The sequence below is a fragment of the Mastomys coucha genome, unplaced genomic scaffold (assembly GCF_008632895.1).
Source record: "Mastomys coucha isolate ucsf_1 unplaced genomic scaffold, UCSF_Mcou_1 pScaffold14, whole genome shotgun sequence".
NCBI classification, from domain to species: domain Eukaryota; kingdom Metazoa; phylum Chordata; class Mammalia; order Rodentia; family Muridae; genus Mastomys; species Mastomys coucha.
Genome location: NW_022196896.1, coordinates 4,527,370 through 4,549,430, shown reverse-complemented (window position 1 = coordinate 4,549,430; position 22,061 = coordinate 4,527,370). Strand labels below are relative to the sequence as shown.

General features: G+C 42.2%; 1 protein-coding gene across 4 annotated transcripts in view; it reads left to right on the top strand.

The window, feature by feature from the left end:
• Nucleotides 1–8,958: 8,958 nt before the first annotated feature.
• The window catches only part of Rngtt (RNA guanylyltransferase and 5'-phosphatase), a 211,138-nt gene continuing 198,035 nt past the window's right edge, over nt 8,959–22,061 (top strand). For 2 of the 4 annotated variants that reach the window (XM_031366420.1, XM_031366423.1), the window contains exons 1-2: nt 8,959–9,177; nt 21,831–21,940. In XM_031366420.1, the coding sequence (XP_031222280.1) occupies nt 9,114–9,177; nt 21,831–21,940 (174 nt within the window). In that variant the 5' untranslated portion in view covers nt 8,959–9,113. Of the gene's footprint in view, nt 9,178–21,830; nt 21,941–22,061 lie in introns of those variants that run through there. The other 2 variants (XM_031366422.1, XM_031366421.1) reach the window with 2 other exon arrangements.

Sequence of the window (22,061 nt, the reverse complement as noted above, 5' to 3'; positions counted from 1 at the left end):
ATCTTCCAAACAGCTCTTAAAGAGCTTCCACACAGGTCTTAACAGCTTGTGAAGAGTCAGAAAAATTGTTTGATAATAACAGCTCTGGGAGAGCCAGAAAAATTGAATACAAAGCACCCATGGTTATTTTTGTTACTTTTACTTTTTTTTTGTTATTTTTACTTTCAGTTCACTACTCCACGAAACTTTATCGCTCCTTCCCGGAGACTTTATTTTATTGTTTCTACTCCCGAGATCCTTATAGCCTCTACTTCCGAGGTCCTTATAGCCTCTACTTCCGAGGTCCCTTATTGCCTCTACTTCCGAGGTCTTTATTGCCTCTTTTAGTGTCTGGCTCTGTCCCAGAGTTCTTTTTGCCTGCTGAATGTTTCACCTTCTAATGTTCCCTGCCTAAGTCATAGGCCATAGGCTTTTTAATTGACAGGTGATGCATCCAAACCATATAATAGATATAATCTCTATAGTTCCCCTTTTTATTCCAATAAAAGGCTGTTTTTCTTTCAATTTGAATACAAATTGAATACAATTATAACAATTATAAAACAATTATGAAAACTACAAAGTATGATATACATTTATAATATCCAGTCCATTTAAATTTGGCAACTTAGATAAAGTATTATCTATATCTTGGTGAGTTCACAGTTTTGTATCTAAATAATTTTCTATCCTGACTTGTATTACCATCCTAAAAAACATCTTTATAGATCTAGAACATCTTTTTAAATTCTAAGCTTATAGTAAGACTCTATCTAGTCAGGTCTTAGAGACCTGAGAAGGGATACATAGGACCTGAATTTGCAGGAAGTACAGGCAGCAGCTTACAAGACTGAGAACTGACAGACAGTTGGCTGCCTGGACAGTTACCCAGAATTGTCTCTATAACATGGGAGCATCCATCTTCAGCCTTCTGCTCAGTATATATGACAGACTTTTTGTTTTTCTTTTTTTTGTTTGTTTTTTTCTTTTTTATGTTTTTTTATTGTTTTTTGTTTTTTTATGACAGACTTTTTGTGAAGCAAGAATTGCTTAGCCTGTCTTGGCAGAGCTTGGTGGTTGACTTCCCTGCATCTGTTTGTCCTTTCTGGACAGACTTATCTGTAGTTGAAGCATAGGCATTTTCTTTGCCTAGTGGCTAGCTTACCACAGTTGAAGCTATTCCATATGGAAGTTATTGATGCTCATCATCTTTGAAGTGGAGTGGGGGTACTGTCAGGAACAGACCTATCTCATAGTCAAAAGTTCTTTTAATAATAATTTTAAATGCCGTGGTCTATGGATCTCTGAGGTTTTTGAAGACCAACTATTTATCTATAGTATATCTGAGTTGTCAAACATTGTTTACTCTTAGCTATTTACTATCTGAATAACTTTGAAACCATTTTATTGTAATTAACTAAACTAGTATCTAATATGACCATAAGTTTGACTATCTGCCTATTAATTTGTATTTCTTAACTATCTCTAGTAGTTTATAACTTGAATTTTATCATTCCTAACAGTTTGCAATAGCAGCTTTTAAAAGGACTAGACCTTTATATTGTATCTCTAAGAATTATATAAATACATCTCAAATAAATACTATGAACATATATATGTATTTCATGTATCAAAAGTAACCTTAAATTTGTATTAATATACAATAACCTAGGTCAATGTATACCAACTTAACAAAATATAACCTCAATTGTGTATTAAATATAAAGTTCTTTACTAGTGTAGGATTATAGCTACAAAATGTTTTTCTAGTTTAAGAATAGATTCAATAATCTACCCCCATTTGTCTAATTTTTTTATAATATTTCTGTATCCCCTCTTTTTTCTTTTTAACCCTCTCCCCCTTATCTAAGAAAGATAGAAAAAAGGAAAGAAATGACAAAAGAAATCCCTGATTCTAACTTCCCTATTTTGTCTCCTCCCTGTTCACGCTTTGCCATCCTGGAACTTGCTCTGTAGCCTGATGGCTATGCATGCCTAGATAGCACAGTTGAGCTGTGTCTGGTGGATGGGATGCAGGTGAGCAGGCCCCGTAGGAGTGGGCCCAGGAGAGCTGGCCCTGCTACTTGTCTGCTGTGAGGTGGAATGGGTACGGGGAAGGGGGTGATACCCTCTCTGCCCCACCCCTCACCACCTGTGGTAGTTAGGAGAGCTGGCCCTGTTCCTTGCCAGTTGCAGCACTTGGGAGAGCGGGGGCCCTGAACCTTGCCTGGTGAATATAGTGCTGCTGGCCCTGATGGTGAAGGCCCCGGGTGAGTCAGGACCAAGGGGGTGAGATAGGAGAACTGGCCCAGTCCCTCATTGGCTGGAGCACTTGGGAGAATGGCAAGGACTAGGCTCAGCTTGGAGAGGGGGCCCTGAGGAAGGGGTGTTTGGGAGCAGTGGAAGGAAGGGCTTGAAGGCTTGGAGTCAGTGATGGGTGCAAGCTGTTGGAGACAGCTCTCTAGACAGAAGTCTAGACAGCTCATCTCTTGCAGACCAAAGGCTAGTCTTTCATTTACATATAGATTCAGTCATTACCCTAGGTTCCCTTTTGATTATCCCAAGTCAGCGTTTTATGACCTTAGTCCCTTGATTCTTAGACACAGCAAGTCCCCCCCCCCCTTTTTTTTTTAACCATAGCAAATGAACGTAGAACTATCTGCCTGCCTTTGTAAGCACAGACAGTAAGTTTGGCTGGGTGGGCTCTTGTCTTGAGATCACGTGTCCTCTCACTTCCTGGTGCTCCTTTTGAACCATGAGCCTTGATTTTTTTTCTTTTTCTTTTTTCTTTTTCTTTTTTTTTTTTTTGTTTTTTTGAGACAGGGTTTCTCTGTGTAGCCCTGGCTGTCCTGGAACTCTGTAGACCAGGCTGGCCTCGAACTCAGAAATCCACCTGCCTCTGCCTCTCAAGTGCTGGGATTAAAGGCGTGCACCACCACCGCCCGGCATGAGCCTTGATTTTTAACTATTCTTTTCCCTTTACTGACTCATTGGTGCAGCTCTCTCTTGTTCTTTTGGGCCCATGAAGCCCCTCATACAATTCAGATGGCATCCTTATATATTGCACAGTTGAGAAATGATATATTCTTGAACTCATGCTGTCAGAGTTCTTCCCCACACTCTTCAGAGCTGCCCTGAAGGTTTACCATTTTGCCGAGGAATATTAGATACACCGTAGCCTCCTGGACTTGTGCTGCTTATTATCATGGAGTCATTAACCTTAGTAGGGAGAACATTTTCTGAAGGTGGAACATAAAGTAAATTATATACATTATTATATAAACAAGCCTTAAGCCTACTAAACTTCAATACTCTGCTCCAGGGGTAAGAAACAGCGTCATGCTGTCCCTTCCACAGTCATGCAGGACTTAGCAGGAGTGTTGGGCCCCAGGAGAGGAGGCCCTGTGCCTTGATTGGGCAGCACAGTGGAGCTGGATGTGTATGTGTGTGTGTGTGTGGGTGAGCTGGTCTGAGGGCATGAGTGTGGAAGAGCTGACCTTGCCTTCTGCTGATGGTGGCACTGGGTGGCCTAGCTGGAGCAGCTGGAGAGCTTGCCCTGCTCATGTGGATATCTGGTGGATATCCAGCTCAGCTGCAGTCCAGGTCCAGGGCTTTGAGTTGGCCCACTCCAAAATCTACATCATTTGTGAACTGTTGGGGCACATGAAAGGGTTAGTCTTTTGGATCTAAAACTGCAGGATCTCAAGGACACCGGATAACAACAGAATAGCCGGGAGGAGAAAATAACCTTGACAATGTCACAGAAACCAGAGAGCTCAAACCAGATCAACGACTCACTGCAGAGAACATTTGCAAGTGAAGCTGCATGGACAGAGGGATAGACTGTGGGACACACTGTGACACACTACAGCTTCCACGATGAGATGTTTTCTATGTTTTGTGGTATTTATTTTGCTTGTGTGTTTCCTCTTTTGGCCAGAGGTTCCAAGGGTGGAGGGTAGATTTGAGGGGACAGGGAGATGAGTGGGACAGGGTCCATAATGTGAAATGACAAATTAATATCTTTTTTTTTTTTTAAAGCCAAACATATTTGGAGACAGAGTCTCACTATGGAGTCCTGGCTAGTCTGGAACTCTATGTGTAGGCCAGGCTGGCCTCAAACTTAAGATCTTTGTTTGTCTCGGTTTCCTAAGTCTAGGATTAAAGATGTGAATCTTTACACAGAGATGAATTTTTTGTTTTTAAGCAAAAAGATTTATTTTAAGTATGTCTGTATGAGTGTAGAAATTGAGCCAAATGGGGATGCTTCATAAAGTTACCAGAAAGCAAGGAAGTCCCCTTATCTTTTAGGCAAAGGGGTTTTAGGAGAGTTTACAGAGCAAACACCCATCCCCAAAGGAATGCTCCATTTCCAAGAGACATCCCTTGGAGAGAGGATCTCCCCCACCCCTCCTGCGAGTCACAGGTATCTTATCCTAACGGGGAGGAAAAGTCATAGAAACTAAAGAACAATGAACAAGATAAAGTGTAACTAGCCCATGTTGTAAATTATAACTTTGTAAGTTGTAAAACTTTGTTCTGAAATGGTATAAAAGCCTAGAGCTTTGTTACCTCTTGGTCTCTCTGGTCTCTATTACAGAGTTGACCCTGGTATACCAGCTTCAATTAATAAATTAACCTCGTGCTTTTGCAGCGGTCTCTTTCTTGGTTCTTCGAGAATGGGGTTACCCACGCCAGTTATTACATGAGTGCCTGGATTTAGATATGTAAGTGCCACAGTACAAGTATGGAAATCAGGGGATAATTTTTGGAGTTAGCTCTTCACTTCTACAGTCAGGCTTGAGTGGCAAGTAGTTTTACCTGAGGAACCATTCCTACAGCTCATTGTGCAGTTCAAAGAGAGAATTGGTGCCTGTGAAGTCAAACGGTTACATGATAGCCAACTTGTCACTGTGGTGCTTACTGGTCTTCTATAGTTGACATTACTTGGAATCACTTGAGAAGGGCCCCTCAAGGGGGAACTGTATAGAATAGGTTGGCCTATAGACAGGGCTATGATGGACTTTCTAAATCCGGTTAACTGAGGTAGAAAGACCTACTCTGAATACAGGCAGCACCATTTCTGAATACAGGCGGATCCTTAACTGAATGAAAAGGACACAGTGAGCTTAAATCATGCAGGAACTTATTTAAGGGACTGACTGAAGGAAGCTTAGGGCAGAGAAAACAAACACAGCAGGCAATCCGCAGGCAGCAGTAGTTGCTGGGAAGAAGGGGCTGGGGAACAGCAAGACGGAGAACAAGAAAGCCCACAGCATTCTGGTTAGGCTATGGATGCTGGCAAGCAGCTGCATGGCTCATGGGATGTTGTGTGACAGACATGTGCTGGGGAGACACAGCACATATATTTCCTACCCTCCAAAGGAAGACCACGACAGTAATGACTATACTTGTATACTTTTTTCCAATTTCGTGAACCCATGAGGGTTTTAGTGAGGTTACTAACAGAAGTGTGGGTCAGGTTGCTGATAAGGAGCAGGCATAACTCAAAGGCAGCTGCAAGGCTAGAAAGCCTATACTCCACAGTGGGTGATGACTCAGAAAAGCTCCCCTCCCCACGCTCCCCCCTCCCCCCCCCAGCTTTCTAGGCAGCCCATAGGCAATTCTATCATTGACTGTTTCTTTTTAGCCTGTCTCCCAGCAGTGGCTCACTCCTTTGTCTACTGGTGGGTAACAGCCCTCAGGAATCTTCCAGTTTCCAGTTTTCAGATAAATCTTTGTTTACCTCTTGAGGCTCAAGGGTCTCGCACTTTGTGTGAGTGTTTCTGCTGCAGCATTTTCTCTATCCAACCACTGTAGGGCAGGGACAGGCCTGTGATTGGACAGGAATAGAGAGGTGGAGCTAAAGTTGGAGGAGGAGAAAGGTCAGAGAGAGCAGGAGGAGGACGAGATCATCCTGGAGTCAGAGGATGACGAAGAGTCAGATCTTGAGTGGTTAGACAGCAAAGGTTTTTTTTTTTTTTTTTTTTTTTTTTACAAAATAGATTAATTGGGTTAGAATATTGTCTTTATTATTTGGTTCTGAAATTATTGTATTGGTATCTTGTAAATTGTGGTCTTATTATTATATAAATCTGATTGGACATTAAAGCATTAAGAGTCATGCATTACCTACCGGGTCCTAGGTGCTATCTAGATGAATGGTTGTGGGGGTGTGTAAAGAGTTGCATGTGAGCGAGATGTTGCAAATAGCTGGGAAAGAGTAATAAGAGTCTGCTGGGGCTGGCAAGATGGCTCAGCGGGTAAGAGCACTGACTCCTCTTCCGAAGGTCCTGAGTTCGGATCTCCCAGCAACCACATGGTGGCTCGCAACCACATGGTGGCTCACAACCACTCATAATGAGATCTGACGCCCTCTTCTGGTGTCTCTTCAGCTACAGTGAATTATGCTGGAGCAAGTGGGGCTGGAGTGAGCAGGCTGGAGTGAGTGGGGCCGGCAGAGGTCCTGAGTTCAATTCCCAGCAGCCACACACATGATGGCTCACGGCCATCTGTACAGCTACAGGGTACTCATACACATAAAATAAATAAAATAAAAATTAAAAAAAAAAAAAAAGAGCCTGCCAGGACATGGTGATGAAATGTGGCCCGGCAGAAAAGTTTGCTGGGTGGATTCATTTTTTATTATTCCTGCAACATGTTTCCACTTGAAGGGGATGTTGCAATTCCAAAGAACCTGTCACGTGACTGGGGCTTTACAGAGAGATTGAGATTATCCATAATGTCAGGGCAAGCATGTGTAGGATTTTGGCCAATATTAGGAAAAAAAAGGCAATCAGGAGGAAAGAAAAGTTACGCTTTTTTAAAGTTAAGAAACAAGCAGAAAGCTGAACAGCATTAGTGAAGATCTCTAAGTGACTATACAGGAGGAAGGACTTTGGGTGTGTAAATACACTATCTCACTAAGGGGATAATAGTCATTAATTATTCCTTCCAACTCCTCAGCAAACCTTCCTAGGCAAACTAGAAGTAGGGAGGTCTCCTGGTCAGATGCCTGCTACTCAGTTGGATTAACTCTAAAGGGAGGGATCAATAGTAAAAAAAAAGTTGTAAATTTAGAGCCAGATTATAATGTCCCCCTCCACCTAAGGCCAGAGGTGGGATTTAGATTCTACTCATTGGAGCAAGAGTGTTTTATTTGATCACTTTTGTTGTCGTTGTAAATAAAACACTGGCTAAAAGCTTCCTGGGGAGGAAGGGATCTTTTTGGCCTCCTGGTACATCAGGAAGGGAAACAAGGGCAGGAACCCAAGCAGGATCCCAAAGGCAGGAACTCTGGAGAAATTCTGGATGACATCCCTGGCTTGCTCAGCTAGTTTTCCTATACAGCCTAGCCAGTTGGTTTTTGGTTCTCAACCTCCTGGTTGCAACTCCTTGGAAAAACCTCTATTTTCAAAAAATATTTACAGTACAATTCATAACAGTAGCAAAATTAAGTTATGAAGTGGTAACAAAAATACTTTTGTGGTTGGTGGTCTCCATAACATGAGGAGCTGTATTAAAAGGGTCTCTCAGCATTAGGAAGGTTGAGAAGCACTGACCCATCAGATCAAGAATGGCATCACCCACAGGCAGCTTGGCCCTCCCCCATCAACTGGTGTCATGGTTTTGGGTTCCACTGCTGCGAAGAGATACCATGACCAGGACAACATTTAATTGTAGCTGGCTTTCAGGTTCAGAGGTTCAGCCCATTATCATCAAGGTGGGAAGCATGGCAGCATCCAGGCAGACACAGTGCTGGAGAAAAGAGTTGAGAGTTCTATGTCTTGATCCAACTGCAGTTAGGAGAGGGCTGTCTCTGCCAGACTTGAGAGAGAGAGAGAGAGAGAGAAAGAGAGAGAGAGAGAGAGAGAGAGAGAGAGAGAGAGAGAGAGAGAGAGAGAGTATCCTCAAAGCCCACCCCCACAGTGACACACTTCCTCTAACAAGGCTGCACCTCCTCCAATAAGGCCACACTTCCTAACTCCCCATGGGCAACGCACAGTCAAACCACCACAATTAGCAATCAAGAATATGCCCAACAGACATGGCCACAGGTCAGTTAGTCCTCAATCGAGGTTTCCTCTCCTCAGGCATGTCAAGTTGATGACTGAAGGTATTATAAGGAAGAACCAGCTTGCTCCTAGTGGCCCACAACCAAGCTCTTATAGCTCCAGCTTCTCATATGGTGTTTTAAATCTTAAGAATGGGGGAAACACAAGGCTCCCTGGTCTACGTGACCCAGTAGTAACCAGGGTCAATTCTTATCTCGGCCAATTACACATTATTAGTGATTCCTTTGAGACAGAGACTTTCAAAAATTCTAAATACATGAGAGAGAGAGAGAGAGATAGATAGATAGATAGATAGATAGATATGAAAACCAGCAATAAACAAAACAAAGAAACAAGCAAAAATCACATCAGAACCACCTGCTCCAGAAATGATAGTCTTAAGGGTTCTGGAACTAATTTTTGATGTTTCATGGGTCGTAAGCAGCACGTCCCCTACACTTCGAAAAAAAAAAAACCCAAAAAACCAAAAAAACAAAAAGCCAAACGACCCAAACCTCATTTAAAACTAGACTCTGGCTTTCCTGACTTTTTGATGCATGCAAGGGAGGATTCTCAAACGACCAGCAGAGACATCAAATTTGAGCTATGATTAATGGAAAAGCACCTTTTCACTTGTGAAAAATCCTATTGAATGTAGCAGGTCAGTCCACAGGTGGAAAGAAGCTTGGATTCCTTCTATTTTGGGGGTTTCTCTTGTTTAGATGGAAAAAAAGGGACATCACTCAGAGTACTCACAAGGCAAAACAGGGGCGGGGCGTGGCAGAGGCCGGAGCCTAGAGATGCAGGGGGCGGGGCTCAAGGGGGCGGGGCCAGGTGGAACGGTCCCTCTAGTTCTCAGCAGCTTCCCCTCCCTCACTTGGGCGGAGCTTCCACTTCGCCTGACCTCGGAAGAAAGGGGGCGGGCCCTTTGGGGCGGAAGTCGCGGTGCATTGTGGGCTCGCCGGGAGCCGCGGAGTCGAACCTGAATGAAAGTGGCGCGCCGCTGAGGACCCGGGTGGAGCTGCTGCCGTTGGGGTCCGGACTGGCTTGCTAAGGCGCTGTCGGCGAGGCGGCATAGACATGGCTTATAACAAGATCCCGCCGCGGTGGCTGAACTGTCCGCGGCGCGGCCAGCCAGTGGCAGGTACCCGGGAGGGGGCTGCGGGAGGGTTCGAATCCCACTGCGCCGGGCCGGCCTGGGGAGCCGCGCGCTTGGTGGCCCACCATTCGGGACTCCCGCAAGGCGGAGGAGTGAGGACCGGAGTTGGACCAGAGGCTTCTGGAGCTTCAAGTTTGTGGACCTCTTTGTGATGTTTTTGAGACTGGGTCTCGCTGTCTCGGCAAGACTTGTTCTCGGAAAGAAGAGTAGCTGGGTGGTGAGCCTTGAAATTGAGGAAAGCTTAAACAGAAGTGAGGCTGGAAAGCGGGGGGATTTTTGGTTTTGCTATTAAATTGACTTTTGCGGAATGTTGCCATCTTGAGTTTGACATAGAGTAGCCTCATCCCCGAACTTGCGAGCTTCTATCTCGAGTTTCCAGAGTCCCTGAGATTATAGGCCCGTGCCACTGCTTGGCTAAAAGACAGTGACTTAAAAGTGTACAGTTTGATAGTTTTGGATCACACACATATATTCCAGGGGATACACATGAAGTAACTGAGGCACAGTTCTCTGAATTTGTGGAGACATCGCACATGGTAACCTTAAAGGACCAGACTCCACAGTTACTAGCAACCGGGTTAGATAGCGGTTAGATAGGAACTTTGTCAGCTGGACCTAGGAGCCAAAAGCATTTTTGTGATAAAACTGAGGAAGGAATACATGTACTGTTTCCACTGGATTTACTCTGTTATAGAGTAATTATCGGGCAGCTGTTTGCAAAGATGGGTTAAGCCTCGGTATCGGTTTCCTTTCCCTCTTTTTAGCTGTTTGAACACCAGGCAAAATACAATGAGCTGTGGCTCTCCATTGAGGAGCTGGTACCCACACTCTCTTAGAAGTCCACCCCCTTGCTTTCTGGTTGTCTTTATTCTGAGTGACTCTCTCTTAACTCGAGCCAAAATCCGTATATTAAACTATAACTTTTTTTTTTTTAAGCTATGTTGGGTAACACAAAGCAGGAAGTTTTAGGATGGAGCTTATGTGAAGATTTCAGCCCATACATGAAGAAACAGTTGTGCTTTGGGTCGGGATGCGCTGGTAACTGGGTATCTTTTCTGGCATCATTTGGCATTTGTAATTAAATTTAGAGAGTCTCAGAATTTTTGCCACCTTTAAATTTACTTGTTGCCCCCCAAGCTCTTTATTTATGTTGATAACACTTGTCAGGAAATTCCAGTCAACACCAATTATGTGGTGACAGATAAATGGGAGTGGGGCATTCTAAGACTCACAAGGACCCACAGGCTCTGGTGCTACAGTTCATCGCCAGCCCTGGCCATGCTAACACCAAGTCATGGTCAGGTGAGATGGCTAACTTTAAACATGAGTTTAGGAGCTTGAGAGCTGTTTCAGTGCTGTTGTTCCAGAGAACAGGCTTTCAGTTCCCCATACCCATGAAGAGTGGCTCACAATCACTGGCAACTCCACTTCCAGGACATCTGATTCCCTCTTTTGGCTTCTTCCAGTACCTCTACACATGTGGACTATACTCATAATTCATGCACACATAGACATAAACCTTCAAAAAGGGAGTTTAAACATGAAACCCATATACATTTAAATCTCAGGCTCTTGGTATGTGTTCCATCCAGTTTACCTAAAACACTTCACTTTAATATACAATTTTTTTTCTCATATAACTCACTGTGTGGCTGCCTAGAGACTGTTTAAACATGTAGACATAGGGAAACTATTATGACGGCTTCCACATAATAGTCTTTCTATACACTGTTGTATGAAACTTCTGTAATCTTTTCTTTCCCAGACAGCTGTTGATCTGCTTTCTGTCACTGATGGCATGCATTTTTTAATAAATGCTAACATCATGTACTCACTTTGTGTGTGATTGTATGGCTGGCTTGAACTATGGCCAATGTAGTTTGAGGACCACCTTTAACTCCTGATCCTGCTTCTGCTTCTGAGATGTCGGGAACAAATATGCCTTCCCTTCCCTAGAACCCCACTTTTCAAAGGGACCTTGAGTTGGTAGAGTAGTTCCTTACATTTGCCAACTCCATTCTGTAGCTTGCCTTTACATTGCAGGGTGTGGTGGGACAGAACTTTAATGCCAGCAAAGGGAGGCAGAGGCTGGTGAATCTAGTGAGTTTGAGGTCAGCCTGGTCTAGGTAGTGAGTTCCAGCCACCTGGGGTTGCATAATGAGACCCTGCCTCAAAATTAGAAAAAGAAAAAGTGAAAGTTTTAAGTTTTAACTAACTTGCAACTTACTGTTTTTTTTTTAAATGATGGAAAGGTTTTATGTTATATATTAAACACATATTTTACAGTATCGCCTAGTAGTGTATGAAATTGTTAGAAGCAGAGATACTGTACTTGTTCACATTGATTCTTCTCTTTTGTATTTTGTAAGCCTTCCTTAAGATTTCATATGAAATCCTCAGTCAATAAAGCTATATAAGCAATTAATAAAAGTGATTTGAAAGATTTTAAGCAGAGATGGTGGCATATGTGTGTAATCCCAGCATTTAGTATTGGTGTGAATTGAAGGCCAGTCTGGAGTATAGAGTAAGACTCTGTTTCAAAGGGGGAAAAGGATAATTTAAAGCTAGCTGTGGTAACATATACCTATAATTCCATTCTGGGTTACATAGGCAGACCCTGTCCTGGAGTATAAAAAAGTGTTAAAGAAACTCAATCTCTTGAATAAAAGAGAAAAATAGTTGAAGCAAGTTATAGTACGAGAAAGTTTAAAAAAAAAAAGGAAAATTTATTTTCAGCCTACTTATATGTATTTATGATTTTTTTTTTTTTCCAAGACAGGGTTTCTCTGTGTAGCCCTGGCTATCCTGGAACTCACTCTGTAGACCAGGCTGGCCTCAAACTCAGAAATCCGCCTGCCTCTGCCTCCCAAGTGCTGGGACTAAAGGCATGCACCACCACCGCCAGGCTAGCTGTATTATCTTCAGCAAGTTGATCATTCTATTGTGAATCTTTTAAGAAATATTTATTTACTTAGTGATTTTGGAATTGAAGTTAGACCCTTACACATACTGATCTGTATTCCTATCCTTTATTCGTGTGTCTGTGTATCTGTGTGTGCGTGTTTGCGTGTCTGTGTGTGTGTGCGTGTTTGCGTGTGTGTGTGTGTGTGTCTGTGTGTGTGTGTGTGTGTCTGTGTGTGTGTGTGTGTGTCTGTGTGTGTGTGTGTCTGTGTGTCTGTGTGTCTGTGATGGACATGTGTAGGTCTGCATGCAGAGGCTGGAGGAGGCTGCTGAGTGTCCTTGAGAAAGGGCATTCCTACCCTTGGAGTTAGGTTGGGAGCCAGCAAGTTCCAGGGATGCTTTGTTTTTACTTCCCTCTCTGCATTATGATACAGGTGTGGTACAAGCCACACCTGTTTTTTTTGTAAATGTGAATTCTAGGGATTTGAACTAAGGTCCTTACATAAGTACTACAAGGATCCTTATCCACTGAGCCATTTTCCTAGCCTGAGCCTTTTTTTGTTGTATTGGAATGAAGAGCTTAGTCCAGATTAGCTTTGAATTTGTGAATTCTCTCTCTCTTTCTCTTTTCTAAATTGAGACAAGGTTTTTTTTTTTTTTTAAGACAAGGTATTGTTGTGACTCAGGCTGTACCCGGACATGTATATGCCAAAGTGTTCATATAGAGAGGTAGCAGGACACTTTGAGTCAGTTCTCTCCTTCCATCTATGCGATCCTGGAATTGAACTCTGTTCTCTAGGCTTGCTCAGCAGGTGCCATTACATGCAGACCATCTCTCTAGCCCCCAAACATCATCTTTTAAAAATATTCTTTAATTTTTTTCTTTGACAGTTTCATTCATATATGTAATATATTTTGACCATATTCCCCCTTTACATTCTCCCTCTTATCTCCCATGCACTCCCTCTGAAACCTTTTTCTCTAACACTTTGTATGTAGCCTCTTGAATTTGCCTTCTGTGTGCTGGAGTTACTTATCTATTTATTAATTTCTTTACATTGCTTATTGTGTGTATGCAAGCATGTGTCCATATCTACACTTGGACATGTATATGGAGGTCAGAGTACAACTTCTGAAGAGTTGGTTATCCCCTTTCACTTTGTGGGTCTAGGAATTGAATTTAGTTTGTCAGGTTACATTTTATCATTAATTAATTAACTAATTAGCTGATGAATTATGTCTTGAGGCAGGCTCTTCCTGTTTAGTCTAAGCTGGCATGGAACTTGCTATGTAGCTCAGCTCAGATTCATATCCTTTCTTCCACAGCCTCCTGTTAGCTGGGATTACAGACATGCTCCACTATACCTTCTTCATGTTCTTGATTTCCTTCCATAGTTTTCCCTTTTTTATGATTATTCAATGATTTGTGAATATTTTTCTTTTACTGGTACCATATTGTATAAAGTATCATGGGCTTACATTACTCATGAAGGCCTGCCTGACTAACAGGAATGATCCTCCTGCCTCTTACCTCTCAAGGTCTAGTGTAACTGGCATCCACCACTTTGTTATATGATGTTCTTTTGTAGTAATGTACTTTGGTCATGTTCACTGGTCTGCTACTCTGTGTTGTCTCCTTCACTGTTCTTCCTTATCTTAGATATTCTCATTTCTAATTTTATGTTGGTTTTTTTTCAAATCTAGATTTGCATATTATAAAAAACATTTGGATTTGAACACCTGTTATATGCAAGAGCCGCAAGTACTTGTAATTCCTGAGCTGTTTCTCCAGCCTGATTTAATTTTATTTTGAAGTAGGATCTCACTATATAGCTCTGGAACACAGAGGATGCTGGCCTTTTGCTCACAAAGATCTGCTTCCCTCTGCCTCCTAAGTGCCGGGATTAGAAGTGTATATCGCTATGTCTAGTTCAACATTGGTATTCATTTTTTTTAAAGATGTATTTATTTTATGTATGTGAGTACACTATTGCTCTCATATTGTTTCAGTTAGAATAGTGTCCCCACCCTCTCTTTGAGACAGGGTTTTACTGTATAGACTTGGGTGGCCTAGAACTCTGTATGTAGACTGGGCTGGCCTTGAACACTTAGAAATTGCTACTCTTATCTCCCAAGTGCTGGGATAAAAGACACCTATCATCATGGCAAAATCTGATTTTCTAATGTATGGACTTACAATAATAATTTATTTGAGAAATGGTGTTATGCATGCATGTGACAATTTCTATCACATTTGTCCTCACTTTCTCAACTTGTTCTTATGTCCCACCTTGAACTTAACATATTTTCTAAGTAGCCCACTGAATCCAGTTTATGTTTTTCATATACAAACGGATCTGAGGCCACCCACTGAAGCATAGTCCACAGTCCTAAGAAAAGTGATTCTCCTTTACTTAATATAAACAACTGTTGGTAGCTCTTCAGGTAGGGGAGGAGGCTCATTTGGCTCAGCCCCAAAGGTCCTTTTTTTGGACCAAGGTCTCATAGCCCATGCTGGCTTCAGACTCATAATGTAGAGGAGTATGAAATGATCTTCAACTCATTCTTCTCCTCTGCTGGAGTTACAGGTGTATGTCAACACTCCTGGTTTTGTCCCTACCCAAGTGCAAGAGCAGCTGAGTAGAGTCTCTTGATGTGCTCTGGAAAATACATTCATTTGACAAAGAGTTATCATTGTTTATACTTCAGTAGTGGAGAAGACTTCCTATGTAGTTTAGAGAGAGTTGAGGAGGTCCAGGGCAGAACCTATAGAAAGATGGCATCTAGAAGTTGGGTAGAGGATAAAAGAGGGATCAAAGGAATGGAGGAGGAAGGGCTGGAAGGTGTTAGGCAAGTGGGAGACAGTAAGAGTCTGATATCCACCAGTATTCCCAGCCATCAAGAGGCTGAGGCAGGAGGATCACAGCTTCTGGGCTAGTGTGTGCTGCATTGTGAGACCCCATCTCAAAAAACCTAAAACCAGGGGTTCTAGTGGGGAAGAAGCCCAAACCCTGTAAGTCTTGTGTTACAGAAGGCAAGACAGTTTTTCAGGAGAGGGGTTGTTGGGTACTTGAAGTGCTGCTGAGATGTTAAGGTGCAATAGTTGTTGACAACTGTGGAAGTGTCTTTTCTGCCTCCCAGGATGTAATCACCTTTGAATGGAGAGGGATTTGAAGATGTGGGGAGAGAATTGTAGTTAGGCTGCATGAGAACTCAACATTAGTTATGAGTTAGGTATAGTTATGAACAGGTGAAGTCATTACAGTTTTGACTACATGTACAAATAAATATTTGTATTTTTTCCCTCTTTTTTAAGTCAGCGTTTCAATATTTAGCTCAGGGTGGGATGAAACTTGATATTTAGACTAGTCTGGCAGTCTGGCCGTGAACTCACAGAGATCTGCCTGTTTCTGCGTCTCAAATGCTGGGGCTAAAAGAGTGTCCTACCATGCCTGGTGGGCTGTAGATGTGGCTCGTAGTAGAACACTTGCCCAGGATATATAAGGGAAGAACGAAAAAAGGAAAAAAAAAAAAAAAAGAAAAGCTTGAGGACTGAAAATGAAGCACAGTCAGGGAGAGTGAACTCGGGTCTTGTTCTTTCTGGTCATGTCTGTTCAAGGTTCTAAATGTGTCTGTGTTTCCCCCTAGCTTTGGAAATACTCCATCAAGATTGTACTGAGTATTTCCTGTGCTTTTAGTCTGCATCTTACTTCTTAGGTATGGTGTCTTGTGTCATTTATCTTGAATGTTGTGGTCATGATCGTTCATTTTCTTCTTTATTATTTGGCTGTAATAATTCCTTAACCTTGTCTTCACTCATTGATATTCTTTCTTTCAGTTGGTCTATTGTGATGCTTTCCATTACTTTTTATTTGATCCACTGAATCTTTGAGCTTTGGGTCCTAGAGAAATGTCTCTTGTTGCTCTTGCAGAAAACTCAGGTTCTGTTTACAGCATCCACATGGGCGCTCACAATTGTCTGTAACCTTAGTTCCGGGGGATCTGTTGTTTTCTTGTCTCCTCAGGCATTAGGTGTGCATGTAGTGTACATAAATACACATAGGCAAGACACTCTTGAAATAAAAATAAATCTTTAAGAAGAAATACAGACAATTGTGAATCCCCACAGTTGGTTCTCTCACCAACAACAGCTAAAACTGAATTCATGCTTGCCATTCCAGACATTTTCATACTTTTGGATTCAGTTTGGAAGAATTGTGCTGCCATGTTTTTTTTCATGTTTCTTTCTTTTATATTTTTTAAGAGATTTTATTTTATTTATATGAACATACTGTAGCTGTCTTCAGACACACCAGAAGAGGGCATCAGATCTCATTACAGATGGTTATGAGCCACCATGTAGTTGCTGGGAATTGAGTTCAGGACCTCTGGAGGAGCAGTCAGTGCTCTAAACTGCTGAGCCATTTCTCCAGTGCCCTTTTTTTTTCACGTTTCTAAGTTGCTTATGCTGTGATAAGTACAACTATTGGGGCTAGCACTTCCGTCTTCATTGGAGGTCTTAGCACCTTGAGGATTTAGCCCCTAGTACTGCTCAGATAGGAAGAAACCTGCTGTAATAGCAATGACATCAAATCAAACCAGATAGAAGAAATACAGTACAAGTCAACAAGATAGTATATACCATCAATTAATATAAAAATATGAAGATAAAAATTGATAATGGGGCTAGTGAGATGGCTCAGTTGGTAAAGCTTGCTGCCAAGCTTGGTTCTTTACTACATCCAGGATCTACACGATGTGAGGACAGGAACTACAGCAAGCTGTCATCTGACCTCCACATGCAAGCTGCGGCACATACTTGCACATAAATAAATACATGTAACAAAAAATAAAACAATACTGTTGTTAATTAGAACATTTAATTACATTTATTTAATAAGTAGCAAGGTGAGAGATGAGTGGCACCTGATCCCCTGAGGCCTATTATTTAGCTCTAGGCTTGCTCTTTAGTCCCAAGGAGCCTTGTGGGACCCCAAGAGCACCTGCCTCCCCGTGGAAACCTTTGGGGGCCCCAAAACTAACCAGCTTGGAACCCTGCCTGGCCTCCCATCCTAGTTGGACCCACCTGTCATTGAAGAGGGTCTGCCTGGGACAGCCTGAAGAGACAGGAATCTAACATAACTATCCCCTGAGAGGCTCCGCCTTGCAGCCAATGAAAAGAGATGCAGAGACTCACACCTAAACATTAGATGGAGCTCTGGGAGTCTTACTAAAGAGCTGGGAGAAGGGTTGAGGGACCTGAAAAACACAGGGACTTCATGCGAAGAACAACAGAATCAACTAACCTGGACCCTTGGTGGCTTCCAGAGACTGAATCACTAATCAAAGATGGACCTATGCCCCCTGCACATAAGTATGTAGCAGATGAGTGGTTTGGTCTTCATGGGGGTTCCTCAACAACTGAAGCAGGGACTGTCCTTGAGCCTGTTGCCTGTCTGCCTGCCTGTGGATCTCCTGCCCCTAAATGGACCACCTTGTCTGGCCTCAGTGGGAGAGGATGCACCAAGTCCTGGAGCAACCTTATGTGAGGGGTGGTGGGAAGTGCTGGGGGGTGGTGGGGGTTAGTGGTGGTTAGTTGGGAGGGGGGGTGTGACACCCAAAGGGAGTCTTCCCCTAAGAGAAGGGGAAGGTGGAATGGGGGGAGGACTTGCATGAAGGGGTACTGGGAGAAGAGGAAAGGCTGATACTTTGTTGTGAAGTGAATAAATAAATAAATTAAAAAAAATAGCCAGGTGTGGTGGCACACCTTTGTAATTCCAGCACTTGGTGTGGGCAGGCAGGGGTCTGAAACCCAGTATAGACTGTGTTGTGAACACAAAGCCAGCAGAATGGGTCAGTAAGTATTTCCACATGCCACCAAGCTTTCCAACCTGGGCCTGACTTCTGGGGCCCACATCATGGAAAAAGGGAACTCTCTTTCCTGAAGGTTGTGTGGGGTTCATAGACAATAAATAGATGCTTAAAAAAAACACTGAAAAAAAATGAGATAAAGGAGTATGGTAGAGAAATGGGAAGATAAGTCAGGGAAAATGAGGGGCTGGAAAGGTGGCTCACCACCACTCTTCCTCATGGAAAAAGTATAACATATTACATACTTATAATACTAGCATTTGGGAAGCAGAGATGGGCAAGTTTCTGGGGCTCACCATGTAGCCTCATCTGACAGCCAGAGGTCCCAGGGGGAGAGAGTTTTAAACTTAAAGATGGGTGACTGCTGAGGAACAACATAGTTGACCTACACACACGTGCATATATATGCACATACATGCAATTCATTACACACATACACACACTTTGCTTTTGTACAGCAAAAATTTACATGCAGAAATGTTTCTCTTTCAAAAAAGTAATTGGCTGTCCAGATCTACCCGACTCCATGTGCTGAAGATTGAACCCATGGCCTTCTGCATTCTAGGCAGTACTCTATTAATACAGAGTTTTATATACATCTCTCATTGTTTGTCTGTTCTAAGTTGACCAGACTGAATTCTCTTTGTAGCCCATCTTTCTGAATAGCTGGGGTTATTGGCCTTTATCAGCAGGCTTGGCTAGTTGTTTCATATATTTCTGAGAGTACAAGTTAAGTGGAGAAATGAGACCTGACCATTGAATTTAGCAGTGTGGTGGAATGCTCATTGTTGATTTTGAGTTTTATAGAAAACAAAAGTTAAAAAAGTCATATTTGGGTGAATGGTATTTTTAAGACTAAATATTTTAGTTACCTATTGTTATTTTTCCTATTATTTGAAAATGTAAATTAGTTTAAGTAGTGGATTAGTTAGATTTCTGTTATTGTGACAAAATTTCTGAGGTAATCAATTTACAAAGAGGAAAAGTTGCAAGCTGGGGAGATGGCTCAGTGCTTAACATTATTATGCTACTAGAACAGAGGACCCAGGCTTGGTTCCCAGGCCCACTTGGCAGGTTGCAACTGTCTATAACTTTAGTTCTAGGGGATCTGATTCTTCTTTTGAATACCTAGGGCACCAGGCACCCATGTGCAAATAAATACATGCACACAGACACATATAAAATAAAAATAAATACTTAAAAAAAGAAGAAAGGCTGTCTGGGCCTGGTGGTACACACTTTTAGCTAATACCACCTACCCAGGAGGCTGCTGACACTCAGGACTAGCCTGAGTAACATAATAACCCTGTCTCAAAATTAAAAACAAAACCAGAAAGGGTTGGGGAATGTAGCTTACTGTTAGAGTAACTCACTAATATGCACAAAATCCTAAATGTAGTCTATAGTTCCACAAACAGGGTGGGGGTGATTACTTTTTTGTTTTTTTGTTTTTTTGGAGATAGGTGTTTGCTTGTATAGCCAGGTTGGCCTAGAACTTCTGATGTTCCTTCTCCCGTGTCCTCAGTGCTGATATCACAGGTACTATCATGCCAGGTGAGGAAAAAATCTGGCTTGCTTCATAATTTGAGCAGTTGTAGCTTGTGGTTACATGGCCCTGACCCTTTGGGCTTCAGGGGCCCTTGATAAATCAGAACATCATGGAAGAGGATATGGTGGGACAAACTTATCCTTGTGGTCAGAAGGTAAAGAGGAAGGGTCCAAAGTCACTTATAGCCTTTATGCTTCCCCCAGGGACTTCCTCCAACTAGACGACTTCTGCTAGTGTTTCTGCTAACTCCTAGTAACTCAGTAAGTTAAGAATCAGTGGGTGAGTGAATCTGCTGATGAAGTCAGAGCTCTTATTATCCAATCACTTCCCACATGTTGTCTCTGTGAACACTTCCACATTACGGAATAAACCTTCAACACTGGAAGTTTGGAAGAGATTTAAGACCTACAGATCAGTTGTAATATAATCTCAGCACTGAGTACTGATCTCTGAGTTGAAGGCCAGCTTGATCTACAGAGATAGTTCCAGAACCAGTAAGTGAGGCAGGAGAATCATTGTTTGTTGAAAGCTACATTATCTATATAGTTGTAGCATGGACTACATTGTGAGACACTGTCTTAAAAAGTCAAGTAAAAGTCTAAACCATGACAAATAGGTATTTAAAAAAATGTTCATTTAAGGTGATTTCTCTGGGCTTTTTTTTTTTTTTTTTAAAAGGCACCAAACAAACCATATGCCTTCAGTAAGTGATTTTGGTTAATATCATCTTAACATGATAACAGCTTCCCCTTGATCTTTTCTGAGATGTGGGTAAGCTTCAAAGATAGATATACTTAGCAACCCCCACATATGACTAGGGCTGGGGATGTAGTAGAGTACTTACCTAGTATGCTCAAAGCCCTGGTTTTTAGCTCTAGTATTACATTAAGACCAGTTCTGTTGGGGGAATACCTATGACCCCATCATTCTGAAGGTTGAGGTAGGAGAACCAAGAGTTCAGGGTTATCCCCAACTACATAGCAAGTTTGAGTCTAAACTTGGTAGACTCTGCTTCAAATTATAACAGATAAACAAAACAATAACAAAAAAAGGAAATCCTCAAATACCAAAGCCATATAATTAGAAACTTAGAATAAGTGAGTTAAACTGGATGTGTTGGCATGTACATGTAATTCCAGCTTTTGGGAGACTGAGATAATATGTGAGACACTTCCTGGGTAGATGTGGACAAATGTTTACCCACCCCAGGCAGGGAAATGGCTATAGATAAGAAGGAAGGAAAAGGATGCTACCACAGTCCAGCGTGGTGAGCCGGTGAGTGTTATTGAGGTTAGTGCTTACAGACCAGATGACTAGAGGGTTACAGTTTAGAGTCTTTAAAAGAAAAAAAAAAACAGATTTCTTAATGTTTTATTTATGTGTATGTGTGTAAGCCTGCATAAGTTTATGTGCACCATGTGTGTGCAGGACTTTGTGGGGGCCAGAAGAAGGATCCCCTGGAACTGGAGTCACATGCACTTATGAATTACCATGTGGGTGCTAGGAATTGAACCCAGCTCCTCTTTGAAAACAATAAGTGTTCTTAACAGCTAATCCATCTCTCTTCAGCCCCAAGTTTGGATTTTTTTATGGAAGTTTCTTTCATTAGTAATTTTCCTTTGTTCATATCATCAAATTTGAGAATTAATTCAAAGTAATCTGTGTTTTAAAGTAGTCTTCTTTTAAAATACTGTTTGTGCCAGGCAGTGATGGCACATGCCTTTAATCCCAACACTTGGGAGGCAGAGGCAGGCAGATTTCTGAGTTTGAGGCCAGCCTGGTCTACAGAGTGAGTTCCAGGACAGCCAGGGCTACACAGAGAAACCCTGTCTCAGAAAAGCCAAGAAAAAAAAAAAAATACTGTTTGGAGTTAAAGTATATTAGGGGTAGTTGCATTTTTAATTTTGTTTTTCCTTTTAAGCTGTTAAAAAAGTGAGGATGGGATGTGGCTCAATTAGTATGACTTGCTTACCGTAAGGAAACCCTGGCATGGTGGCACAAAAGAGTTTTTTTCCCTAGACAGGGTTTCTCTGTATTTCCCTGGCTCTGTATGGTCCTGGAACTAGCTCTGTAGACCAGACTGACCTTGAATTCAGAAACCTCCTTGCCTCTGCCTCCCGAATGCCAGAAAGGCGTGCATCACCACTGCCCAGCTGAGAATCAGTAATTTAAGGTCATCCACAAGTACACATTGAGTCTGAGGCCAGCTTGCGATATGTGAGACTGTGCCTTATTTTAAGAAGGCAGCTTTAGAATAGCAAATTACAGAGTTTCAGTCCTTTAAATAATGAAAATTATTATCCACCTTAATGTTTAGGAAGATTCTTACCTCTGAAGACGATGCTGGGGCCAAGATATGATAGTCAAGTTGCTGAAGAAAACCGGTTCCATCCCAGTATGCTCTCCAATTATCTAAAGAGTCTGAAGGTAAGAAGCAAAGCTCTTTGCTACTCCTGTAGTACTCCCCTCTAGGTTTTGTTCTAGGGCTTTTCTGTAAGTGAGGGGTAAGAGGTCAGAAGACTGTCTTGGGTATGGTCCTCAGGCACTG